The 13705-nt window shown below is 47.7% G+C and overlaps 1 protein-coding gene across 1 annotated transcript; it reads left to right on the forward strand.

Moving 5' to 3' along the window:
- The first annotated feature begins 3453 nt into the window (after window positions 1-3453).
- On the forward strand, window positions 3454-7394 carry LOC135816699 (uncharacterized). Its single transcript, XM_065329825.1, has 2 exons — window positions 3454-4024; window positions 5958-7394. Exons 1-2 carry the CDS (start codon window positions 3622-3624, stop codon window positions 6533-6535), a joined length of 981 nt encoding a protein of 326 aa, XP_065185897.1. The 5' UTR covers window positions 3454-3621; the 3' UTR covers window positions 6536-7394.
- Window positions 7395-13705: the final 6311 nt, after the last annotated feature.

Genomic DNA, 13705 nt, shown 5'->3' on the forward strand with positions numbered 1-13705 from the left:
CCGAAGCGAAGAGGAACTCACTTTACTGGGGTAGTTATTCAGTCAATAGGGTTCAGATCCTGTTCAATATACCATCCCAGAGGCTGTGGACTACGGGGATCTCCTATTTCAGTGACGATCCATCTGTTATTGTCGGTCTGGATCCTAGAATAGAGAAACTGGGGCATTGTGTAAACTTTTTCTGAGGAATAATGGAAGAGACCAGTGTCCTTTTGGCCGTGCGACTTTTGGGTGAAGATACCTCTGCAGCCTCAAGCCTGGGCTTGGCACGACAAAATATGCATGATGTAGAACATACATGTACCGGTACATGTATCTCTAAAAACCTAAAAGTGGATATTGCTGCAGCACACACACGGCCATAACAGGCAAGCTATGCCACATCGCATAGCGCTCTTGGCCACGTGGCACCCCACACTCTGCCTGAACATACCCGCCACCACGAGGGCAAACCCTTTGGCCTTTGCAGTACAAGTACTGACAATGTACATGTTCATGACATTGTAGACATTTGAGGCCTGCTAGTGTGATGGTATTTTTGTATTATCCCGTGCATGAGAACGCAATACGGGTAACGCTTTAATTCTCAAACATTAACACTATAATTATTCTCTCTTAGACCCTCCAACACGGCGAGCAGTTTTCTTGAAATGATACTTCTAGCTGTAAGCGACATATCGGCACGAGAAGGAACGTACGTGAGACGTACGAGTGCAATAATCAGTAAGCAATCCACCTGCATGTACATTATGTATCCCAAGTTTTCTTACAGAAAACCAGCGTGCATTTTTGAGCTACATGTACATGAGTATGACTTATTTTGCGTCGCAGCAGCAACACTTTTCAGCGTCACTTCGACACTTCAGCCTCCTGATGTCGTGCAGTTTTGGCCAACTACAACAAAGAGAGCAAGCGCTAAAGTAAAGTTTGAGTCGGCGACTTCAAGTGCTAGCAGCCGTGTAAGGATCCACAACCGCTGAGTACTGCACAATGGATGCACATAGCTAGCATCACAAATATGTGGCAGACGCCATAAACAGCGCTTGGTATTCAGTATTCACACAAGATCCTCAACTCTCCGTTCTGTCTCACCGTTTTACAACAGTCCTAGGCGCAGTGCATAAGTGTGGCGTGGAGCAGCTCAGGGACGAGCGCTTCAAACTCGGTAGGGTGCGCCAGACGAGGCAGGCCTTGTGGCAGAGAGGCTTCTCTCCGCACACAATGCACGGCGTTGGAACGGGCAGCAATTCAAACAAAGAGGAATAGCCCGGGACCGTCTTGGCTCTCCACAAACAGGGCCAGCTTCGATCACCCCGCGCACGCAGTCACTTCAAGTTCAAGCTGCAGTCAGGACAGAATGAGTTGTAAGTGACGACAGGCATGTATGTGTCTGGACTGAAGAATGGAGACGCATCACACTTCTGCAGGTAGAGGGTCAGAGCTGCGCATTGAGATTCCCAGCCTTGCCGACCAGCTACTAAGTACAGTAAGTAAGTTCTGTCAAGAACAGATTGAAGGCATGTAAAGCCATGGGCAAGGGGAGCTTTTGAAAAGTCTCAAATGCGATCGAGTGGAACGTCAAGAGGCAGACCACAAAAACAGGATTGGAAGGACTAAGACCAGCGAACATCTACGCTGTGGCTTGAAATAGAAATCCACTAGCCCACCAAATCAAGGTCGATCACGGAAAGCAGTAGATTCCATGTAGATTCCATGTATATGAATATACCAATCCGGAGTGAACTGCTTGTAGATAGTCATGGGGATGTACATGTTTATCCAGCGACAGAATCGTTAACAGTAGTGCTTAGCGTACGCACTCGCAACAATACTACCAATGCTTAACATTTTTGCTTTCAGACAACCGAACGTTACCCACTGACCCATATACATACATGTACATGTACCCAATGCTGTAGACAGCAAGAAGTACATGTATGTAAGAACGAAAGCATGATTTAAAGTTCCCTCAGCCCATGTAACACACATAATCATTGCTACCATAATAATTATTCATGCGTTGCTTGCCATCCTGGCATATCTTCACCGCACCATGCATTCCTGTCTTGCCGCAACGCAATGAACCTAGAGATAGTACTATTAGTGATGTGTTCTTTGATCTGAAAACCTTCACTGATTAATTCTTGACTGGGCCGAGCTAGGGTTCCAGACAAATGTACACCTGTTCTTGGCCAGAGGCTGGTTGGGACCAGTGCTCTTTCTTCCTTCACTGACTACTCGCGAATGGTGCACAGCTATTAATGCGCGGGTGTAGAGACCGTCTATCAGTGCTGCTTACTATAGGGTTTTGGTAAGTGGCGCAATTCAATCGAGAGCTACAATCATAGCTTTCTGCCGCTGAAGCAGCGCTTGCCTGAGCAGCCCACGCATGTGTCCAGCTCCCGTCGTAGCTCGCAGCCATTGCGTGTCTCGCCACCATCGCATGCACACAGGTGATGTTGAATCCCTTGCAGATGAGCTCAATCACCATCGAGCGAGACATTGCTCAGGCGATGGAGGAACATCCCATTTTCGAACGCAAGCAGCATCGCCCTTTTCTGCTGGCTTGTCTGCACACGACAGTATTATGGAATATGAAGAACTACAATCGCCAGTGATTTTAAGCCGATCTGGATGAGTGCATAATGTACATGTACATGTAATTATACCTTAACAATTATGTTCTCCCCGAAAGTCAAAGTTCTACTTCTAGAACAGCGTTTTGACACGCTCCACGGGGCACACGGTGGTAACTGCAGTGGTCGCTCATGCCCGGGACGGTTTCGTGTTGAAGCTTCGCCGAGGTATTGCTCGCTTTTTCCGGAAAGGAGGAGTGACGAGAAGTTGGGGAACGACGTTCAGTTTTTACCGATCGTAAGACAGTGCCAACATTACTGCCAGCAGAGGACCTTACAATGTTTATCCGCATCTACATGACTGTACAGATAGAAAAACAGTCACACCTATCGTGACTATCAGTATCAGCATAGCGTTTACAGCATCTACACTGACTACAGCATCTGTACGGACTGTATGATCACTATCAATATGGCCATGTCAGTGATCTCGTGAATTCTTCTGACTGATTTATGCGATTCTTGGCTTGGGGATCGGGCCCGACTGTTTGTGTGTGCAGTCTTCAGCCTGGCGGCTGGGCTTGACAAGCTGCGCGTGAGTTCACTGTTGGCTCAGGTGATCCGGTCGAGTATTAGTGCAAGCATTGACGTGGTGTGACGCTGTGCACACGTCGCCACTCCGTGCTCGGCCACAATCAGGCATACGCAGTCCAGCAGTAGACACACAGGGGATATGCGGATAGGACTGGGGTGGAATTCGCGCCACCGTCTGCGCTACACAGGTAGGAGCTAGTTGTGTCACCCTGGGGAGAGGAGGCGAACTTGGCGGCAGCTTATAAGCCACAGACAGCCCATCTTGGGTGGCATTCTGCGACGGGACAGGTCAGGCGAAAGTGCGACATCCGCTCCACCGGAGAGAGAGAGAGAGAGAGAGAGTTTGTAACTTAGCTCAGTCAGCGTCGCAGTAAGGTTTCCTGTAGCCTATCATCAACAGTAACTGTTGTTCTTCTCCTATAATTGTAGTGGAGAATAGATCGGAAAAGGCATGGAACTGAAGGTTTTAATCATACTCACAAGCTGGTGCCTGCTGTTGTGTGGCGAGATGGTATCCGCTAATCTGTCAGCAAAAGATGCCGTCAACGGACTGGCATCATATCTAAATAACAACAACAGAAGCAAGACGTCTGATGATGACCAAGACCATAGCAACGTAGATGAGACGCTGGAGATCATGAAAAGCCTGTTACCGCAATATCCGCCGGAGCGCAAGGCATCCTTCTACAGGTTTCTCTTCATGTTGCACGTTCGCACGCACTACAACCGCTCCTTCAGCGCTGAACAGTGCCGCGAGCGACTGTGCGAACATGGCAACAAGCGGTACAACTGTGGTGCGTCACAGTCTGGAAGTCTGGTCAACCTCAGACACTTGTCACCGTCGGCAGAGAAAGGTGAGTCCAGCTTGTTTTAAAAGGTTTTGCGAATCAGGTTTCATACGTTGTACATTCGTGCCTTTCTGCACGGTGAATGTACATGTATGTATGTGTGTGTGTGTGTGTGTGTGTGTGTGTGTGTGTGTGTGTGCCCGTGCGTGTGTGTGTGTGTATGTGTGTGCATGATGCTGGCATAATACCGTTACGCCACTAAACTTTCTGCTCTACCTGGCAGTAGCAATAGTTCGATTTACAATGCAGTTGCTCAGCTTGGAAGCATCGACATACATGTACATGCACAATGTACATGTACGTGCAGTTCTCTAATACAACGAATCAAAACAACCACCACAGTTGCTAACACGTACATGTACGTTTTTAGTGACGGCTATCGACAGTGCCGACATGTCTTAATCAAATTAGTTGTTTCATTCATTCCATACATGTACGTTTGCTGGGCTTATGGAACCGAGCCGTCGAGGTGATAATGCTTTCCGGGAGCGCGTTTTTCTGGCGTGAAAAGAGGCTCTTTGGGCCAATTCCAAGTGTAGCTTGATTTTTCGTGTATTTCAAGGCATACCGTGCAGTCCACTTGAAGATGCCTATGATAGATTTCCACAGTGAAGCCTACAATGGCAGAGGTTCCCGAGCTACTTAAAAACTAAGTTATGCTTCCTGCCAGCACGACGCAAGGTCCATACTGCTATCTGGACATAATATGTCGGATCGCTATCATGATTTTTGTCTTATGAACTGGAGTCAGTGGAGAGGTACTGCAGTAGATGCAGGGGGCCCAGCGAAACGCTGGATTGGACAAGCGTCTTCTAGGGCCTGGCCCACTTCAGTGTCAAGCACTCGTCATCTTTCTCACTTACATACCAGTGACAAGCAGATGACGGGCAGACACACACACACTGTGACACAGACACTACACTGTAGCTCGCAGACGAAAATTATAGTCCTGTCCTGTGTGCTATCGTTGGCATGCTGCTTTACACACTGAGCGGTGCATGTACATGTACATATTATTATGTAGAAAGGAACAGAAAACGGAACGTTGAAAGACGAGCAAATAGCAACAACCATTCATTATCAGAACGCCTTTACGCACCCAAACATGGACTAAATGTTCAAGTGAACTGTAATCTCGTGTCGAGGCATGCACCAAATCGAAATGTCATTATTGCCTTGCTGGGAGGAGTGCATGCACGTTTTTCACATGGGAGCTGAGTGGGATACCTATTGGGTACATGTATGGACAGGTATTCTACGTGAAATCTGACCTAAAGTTCAATTCTGACACCCAGAACCAGTTCCCATTATGACACTCTATTGGTATGATTACGCTGGGAAGAATTCGCACCACTTCCAGGGCATCTAAGGGCCATGCGAGTCCAGGGCGCTAAATATGCACGTCGGTCCGGATCTCACCTAGGGCAGCTTCAACTCTCTCTTTTAAGTCGTATGCCTACGCTGGCTACCGGGTACAACATATAATGTACATGTACATGTACATGTATATGTACATGTACATGTACATATACATGTACATATACATGTACATGTACATGTACATGTACATGTACATGTACATATACATGTATATGTATTGTCATAATGTATACAGTAGCGTACATGGTTCCAGGTCTACCAAATTACCAATCCGAAAATGCAGTTATTTCAGTCCTGCAAACATCCTCCCGTTTGAGTACACGTGTCAGCGTCCATCACTTCACATTAGAGTTCCGATGGCTTCGTCCAACCCCGGAACACTAGTAATTGGATTAGTTCATCAAAGCGTGACCGAACCTCATTGAAACCATCACATTCTTCATTAATTAAGTTGATTATCGTTACGAGGTCCATTGGCATCCTGTCATGTAATTGTATTAACTCTAAGTCTAATGCATCTTTTCTCTCTGCGTGTGTGCTCCATTCATCTGCTCCCTAGGGAACTGTGTTAGCGTGACGGTACGTGGAAGTGAGCAAAGACGTGGCGATGTCTGCTACGCGGAACTCTGGCTCAACAACAGTGTTGTCCGTGCGTTGCTGAAAGACACGGTACCCGGTCAGCGTGGTGTCCTGTCCGTAGCAAACGACCATGCCACCACCACCACCAGCACCAGCAGACACCGGACTGGCGTGAACAGGCTACGCTTTGCTCTGAACTCCACAGCCCGACTGACGCACCGTTGGGCTAAGCTGAACATTGCAGACGTGACACGACACTGGCCATCTGACCCAGACACGGACAACCGCACACTGGAAGTGTGCTGGAAATCCAGCGAGGAAGACGGCAGTGGAGATGGCGACGATGATGAAGAGCAACTGCGCCAGGTCAAGCTAAAGCGCCTGCACACAGAGACCCTGGACTTCGATAGCACCATCTTTGTTCTTTCCAGATCTTTCTTCATCTTCGGTGTGATTCCTGATGAGGAGCTGACCCTGCCTACCCGTCCAAAACCGAAGATCAACCCGAGGTCTATGCGAGCAAAGCGCGATGAAGACGATAGCCGGCATTCTAGCTGAAGGCTTGCTCGCGGGGCTGAATCCTCTTGCCAATAAGAACCACTGCTGATGTGTGTATGGTCATGTGCTGCCTCGCCATCAGGTCAAAACTGCGTGGCTAGCAGCACGAAGCCCGTCATCACCAGAGCCCAGCGAGATGAGGATGGTCGATTTCACTTGTCAAGGCAGCTAGTTCCCACCCAGTGTGCCCAGTGTTGCTGCGGACTTGCGGAGAGGTAACATGGAGTACCAAGTGAAGTCACGCATTCACTGTCTCACCACCCACTCGGCGACTAGATGCAGTCGCCTTCCCCTACACTATCTGAACAATCTGTCTATCTTCCAGAGATGTAATAATTGTGTCAAGCGAGCTAGCCGTAAATTGTTGATACTCACCGTAATGCATACCAGATAAGATACGCCGAACTAAACAAATCCATAACCTTGATGTCTCCATTTCCGCAATGACATTGCCGTTAACACAGCTTTGATCCTTTAGCCTAGTTTAGGTAAATTACTTGATGCCGTAACTCAAACATCCGTATGTACTTCTAGGTTGAGTTTATAATTATAGATTCTCAAAATGTGGAGGCTCTCCCGAAGAAAGCTCCTTATGATTTCACTTTCCATTTCCACACCCTGCTGACACCCCTTGAGCGATTCGATACTCGAAAATATTGTCACGCTGTCTATGAAATCAGATTCTAATTATCTCACACATCCTTGATCGATATTTCTCCCTGCATGCGTCAGCTCTAATAACCTTATGCTGTAAGCCTGATTGTAAACCATGCTAGCCTTTTAAAGAATACTTAGATTGATGTACGGCGATATCCTGTCTTGAACATTGACCTAAAAATAACAATAGTAGAATACACAAGCCAAGTTGCTAGATGGTGTGCATATACATTTACATGTATATTGTACTTGTACAAGTACCGAGAGGGCAGAGCCAAAAGAAACAAGTTAGTAGTGGACCGAAGATCTGAGGTTTGATGTTTGGGAAACAACCATGAAACTCATGGAAGTCTCGCTCATTGCTTCCGTGGATAAATGGATGCATGTGCTCTGATCTCCGTCCATTGGGCTTCACTGCTCCCATGTTTTATCGTGCAGCTCTTATAGTCAAATGGACTACAGAACAAAAAGGGCAATCAAGGCTTGTTTGTCGCTACTTAAAGTTCCATGCTTTCGCAATCATCAAGGAACCATGAGGATGGTACTGGCCATGCGGTTATGTACATGTACATGTATGCCAGGAGAGGGTGGGTCATGTGTACTATGTACCTACGCTAGGGTGAAAGTTGAAGTGACGAGAGTACAGTGCTGGCAACTGAAATCCGACCCCCCTGGCCGGCGCGCCGCGCCGCCCGGCGGGTCGGATTTCAGTTGCCAGCACTGTAGAAACATGTGAATGTACTGTAGAGCAGAACCCGGGTTAAGGATCCACCTAACTCTGCGCGGACATAGCTGGACTCAGTTGTACAGGGATGGGCAAAAAGGTGTGCAAAACGACTTCTTGTGAGTAGATGGACCCCGGAAAATAGTTTGGAGGGAAAAAAGTTACGGCTTCCTCGGAAACCGACGGGGGACCCCCCCCCCTTGGGCCGGTAATAATTAGATCCCGGTATAAGGATCACCCGCACAATGTACATGCCAAGTGCCCCCCCCCCCCCCGGGCTCCGAAGGATCACCCGCACAATGTACAATGTACGTGCCAAGTGACCCCCCTCCCCGGGCTCCGATCCCTAATCCGGTGTGACCCTTAACCCGGGTTCTACTCTAGCCTAGATGGTGCTGTCTTCACTGATTCTGCCCGAATGTCAATGTGAATGTCCCAACTTCCAAGTTGATCTGAACAGCCAGTCCGAAGTCATACATGTAGCTAGTCTTTTCCGCAGTACGTTTCGCATTTTTTGGCATATTTGGCCCGGGGTGTAAGTGCATCCTCAGCGGAAAATGCATCTTAGGTGGTTTTCAAAATTTGGTGGTTCAGGGAATACGGAAGATTATTTCGGTCTCACTCCACCCGTCAATGTATTATCGGTTCTGCGAAGTGAGTGTCCACTGACAGAAACGTGTGCCAGATATGGTGCTAAGTATGACAGTGCAGGAACCACTATTGGGGACACACTGGCGCTGCAAGAATGCACTCTTTCACAGTATTGCTCTGCACCTGATCAATGGGGCATCGTCGCTGGAACTCAGGGCATTGAGCCCGGCTAAAGGAAAGCCCCGACGTCCGGACGGTCTCTGGCGCAGCCACGGGTGGGAAATCTGGAGCGTTCAAAGTCCCTCTCAACGCCGTGCAGTCGCAACTTTAGCCATAGGATGCTGTGGGCCAACAAATCTTTGGGTTCAGCGATGCTGAATTGAACCACTTGAAACGATTAGACTCGGAGTGCCAGATAACGGTGTGGGTGCTCTTCAGTCAGCAGAGACTAGTCGAACGCGCTGTACTCCCTGTGCCGAGAGCCGGGATCCCACCCCCAGTATGGCCACTTCCCCAGTATGGCCGCTTCCCCATGTCTAAACTCCAAGACGAAGTGGATACAGTAGTAGCAAAACTGGCCGAAGATGAGAGAAAGAGAGAGAGAGAGAGAGAGAGAGAGAGAGAGAGAGAGAGAAAGAGAGAGAGAGAGAGAGAGAGAGAGATAGAGAGAGAGAGAGAGAGAGAGAGAGAGTTTCTGTCTCTCTATCTCTTTGGCTCTCGGGGATTATTATTATTATTATTATTATTAATTCAACATCTCCTGGCTCGTCAGAAGACTGCCAATATATATGAGAAGTCGGGTGGTAGCCAACCACGGCGAACTGAATAATAAGGAGAGAAACAAAGAGAGTACTGCAAGGGGAGGCATGACGAAAATGGTGAGATTATTTAGGACGAAGAAGCTGAAGCTTGAACTCCTTAATGTCTGTGCATGCTTTAAGGCTAGTTGGCAGGGAAGACCAGAGAGTGTACGCAGAGAAGATAGGAGATTTCAGAAACAGGGAGGTATTGGCACGGGGTAATGAAAAGGAATGACGTGTTGATCTGGTGGACACAAACCAGTTATACTTAGCAAAGTGTTTTGGAGCCAGGATACCGACTGTTCACCGAAAACAAGTTCACCGAACGACGTGTCATCGAAAGACGATTCACAGAATGCATTCTACACCGACAGACCACAGAAAACCTGTCTCACCGAAACCAGTTTCACAGTGAAGCATCACATCGAAAGTCAATTCACAGAATCCACACCAGACCGAATAATCCTGTCACCGACACAGGCAATATAATTCCACACGTACATCGAAAAACTACACGTGTAGCGGAACAAGTTCTATCACTATAAGTTAACGTGTACAGGTTTGGCTGTCTTTTTTCGCACTCACTGTGGTGTACTTTATGTGCATAATAAACTGCATAGTAAACTGCATAATAAACTGCATAATAAACTGCATAATAAACTGCATAATTAACTGCATAATAAACTGCATAACAAACTGCATAATAAACTCAGTCTTACTGTTCGCAGCCTTACGGCGAGCCAACTATTCTCCTTGGCAGTATAACTTGGTGCTTCCATAACTGTTTATGGAGTATGTAACCACTGCAAAGTGAGGTGCAGAATAGTGGCCGTATAGAAAGAAAAAAAGAGGATACGGCTACATTTTCGAGAAGCGAAGACGACGCGAGGAGGCGATGTATTGGAGGTGCGACCGAACAGACGAACTCAGTAGTAGTTCTCAGCAGGGTATTGGTTGGTTGGTGGAAAAGATGCGGAGCATGCTTCAAAGGCTTGAGTGACAGGGTGCGGGTAATGCTGTACCAAAGCGGCAACAGCACAATGATAGAATCGACCACCAATGGTTCTGCAACCTCGTAACTACTTTCCCCAGTCACATCAAAGCCGATTTCCTGTGAGGATTGGGCACTTGTTCTTTATATTTTATGCATGATACTGGAGAATGAAGTCGAACGTCATTTTGGTCATTTTAGTTAACGTTGAATGAGTCTTTTCACCATAATATTATTTTTCCATTTCCATTTCCGATACCATCATGATAAATTGAAATTCTGAGCCCGAACACTCGCAACAGTTTGCCGAGGTTTTATTCTGTGAACTGATCATTCGGTCAAAGATACAGCTGTGAAATGTCTTTCGGTGTGGGAAGCTTTCTGTGAATGTGATTTCGGTGAATTGTCTTTTCGGTGTCATGACTCATGAGGCATGTGTATCGATGAAATATCGTACTGTGAATCACCGTTCGAGGTAGAGTTGTTCGGTGAACTGTCGTTCCGTGAACTGACTTTCGGCAATCCGTCGTACACCCATTTGCTTCAAACATAGTCTTGCTTCACGAAACGTCAACGCCAGTGGTAGCGACTCTGTCACTCTGGAAAGCGCCGTTGGTGTCCCGACAGTTCACAGAAACCCAATTCACAGAACGACAGTTCACTGAATGACATTTCACAGACTACCTTTTTGACAGACCGCCCATTTCACAGGATACCCAATTCACCGAAAGACAGTTCACAGAGCACTGTTTTCATCGACAGCCCATTTCACCGAATTTGATCAGGCATGCACTCAAAAATGCATTGCTTCGAAAGAAAGCAAAATATGAAGAATATGAGAGTATGCACGTGTGACATAGTCATTTACTATACACAACATTGAGCGCCAAATTATGCGCTACTCCACGGAGGAACTCTCTTGGTGGTCGCTGCTCGACGAACTGGAGCAGAGCCCTCAGCCGTTGCGCCTATTCGACAACATTGAACGCCAGATTATGTGCTACACCACGGAGGAACTCTCTTGGTGGTCGCCGCTCGACGGACTGTAGCAGAGCCCTCAGCCGTTCATCACATTGCTGATATCTCTTCTTCCGCTTAGGACCAGAGTTTCCTGCCACAAGCCGCTCAAGCTCTCGTTCCGTGGTGGCCTGCTCCTTTATCAAACACTCGATAACCTTCCAAATAGTCGGATGGTGGCAGGTGACTATCCATGCAAACCGACGATGCCATCCTTCTTGGGCGTTGTTTGTGCGGTCCTCTTCCATCAGAGTGCGGTCGTGTACGTTCCACAGCGCAATCGGGAACAGTGGTGTCCGCCGTTGCCCATTTGGGCGGACCGTTCCAATGTACGAATGCTCGAAGTAGGTGAGGATCGCCTCGGCGTCGTCGGGGAAATTATCCTCCACAGCTTCGACGTACATGTACATGTAAGTGGCCACGTCCCCAGTTGGTACGAAAGCCAACGCTGGCAGCATTCGCAGGGCCGCTGCAAATTGTGAATCCTGTGCGTAGCGCCCTTGGAGTCCGTTTGACTGGACACAACGATAAATGTTCTGGGTGAGATGAAAGAAGCAGCCTGTGAATTTAATTTAATTCTGAGGAATTTCAGTCTAAATGCGTTGATGTCACCTCTGCCGTGGATATTATTGCTGGTCACGCTGAAACTTACCCGTCCTGCCGAGGATCGAGCCGCATTTTCCCACTTTTGTCCACTCTCGGCAAAATGGGCTGGCTGTGAATATGTCAGTCTGTGAACTGGGTTTTCGTTGAATTGGGTATTGATGAATAGTGTATTCTGTGAGACTGGCACTCTGTGAAGTGTCATTCTGTGAGTTAGAAATCTGTGAAACGTCACACGGTGAAATTGGATTCCGTGAACTGTCGCATAACCGTTGTTGTTATTTCTCAACTCTTCCCGAGTTTCGCAACATTCAACATGCTGATGCTACAGAAAATATGAACAACGCTAATAGTAGGAGACAAGCGGATGGTCTGTTGTAACTAAAAAAACACTTCACCCATCGTGCGATCATCAGATAGCATAAAATTGCCTTTCAGTCGGCCTCAATGCCTCTAGGTTGTGTTCAGCTTGGCAACATAACCATGGTAACGTACGAGTGCAAGCAGTACCGGTATAGCAGGACAGGCCAGCCGTTGCTATCCGTGACAGTGTGAAACGTAGCACTTAATTTAAAGGATGGCAGAAGGGCGTCGCAACTACACGTGCTTGCTTGGACAAAAGTTCGACACGTACATGTACATGTATAACCCACTGTCCATGTCGGTGCTGTCATATCACTCAGCTGTGATCGCTTGATGCTGATCACAGCTGTGTGGAACTCGAGAATCTCCGACTTCGCATCTTGGCACAGGGAGCATGGCTTTGTCGCATTGGAATATCTAGAGCCTAACTGACGACAAACCATTCGGATCGCTATGAAACTGTGCCAGTTTGTGTCTTTCTTCTACTTAGGGCAAATTTATTCCCATCATAGGAAAGCGCATAATTATAAGTCGTAAAAGGGTCTTGGCTGTTTCTTCGATTTTAGCACTGCACTATACCACTTGAACGGTTTGGTAGGGTGTGGCTGATTCTAAGTGTGCATATAAACCATGTGCCCACTGCCAGCGGCGACCTATCTGAACGACTCAGTCGCTGGAGCCAGCTAGATCGATTCTGGTATGCTCATTGTCTCAAGACCGCTATGCGTCCCTGTGAGGAACTCCTTGGGCAGTGACCAGTCATTTTCATGTCGTTCGCCGAATTGATGTTGGTGTTCCGTCGGACTGTCTGGTGGACTCGGGGACGTGGACACAAGTGACGTCCTTGGACAACATCAACAACGGTATTGTTCTGCTGTTGGTGGCGTGGCAGACCCAATCTCGTCCAGAATGAGCACATAGACCCAGGTGAGATGTTTCCTGGTCGGTTGTAGCCCAAGGTGAGGTCTTGGCGTCAGCGAAGTTCAACACTGAGGCTCGTGCGATCCGCTGGTTCACGTTGTGTGTGTGTTCCGAGTAGAGTCTAATCTTGCTTGAGTCTTGGTTTCTTGCACGGCGAACAATGGACAAACACAAACCAGCTGGCTTGGTTGGCTAAGCGTTTGTTTCCCCCGATACTTAGAGTGGCATTGACCTTGAAATCTTGGCTTCAGTGAAGTAGTTTCTAGTAGTTCAATACGGACGTGCCTGCGATGCGGTTGGCAGAGCCGTGATGCTCAGACCTCAGGTCGGCAGAGCCATCAATGCCCCACCATCACTGCTGCGTCTCGGTGCAGCCCCTGTTCAGTAGTCGTCACGTTAGTCCTAGCCACAGTACCATTGCCTTGCTTTCTTACAAGTACAATTTCGAGCTGGGAATGTGAACATAGCATAAAAGAAAAAAAGAAAAGAAATAGAAAACAGCT

This window comes from Sycon ciliatum, chromosome 5, assembly GCF_964019385.1.
Source record: "Sycon ciliatum chromosome 5, ocSycCili1.1, whole genome shotgun sequence".
Lineage (NCBI taxonomy): Eukaryota > Metazoa > Porifera > Calcarea > Leucosolenida > Sycettidae > Sycon > Sycon ciliatum.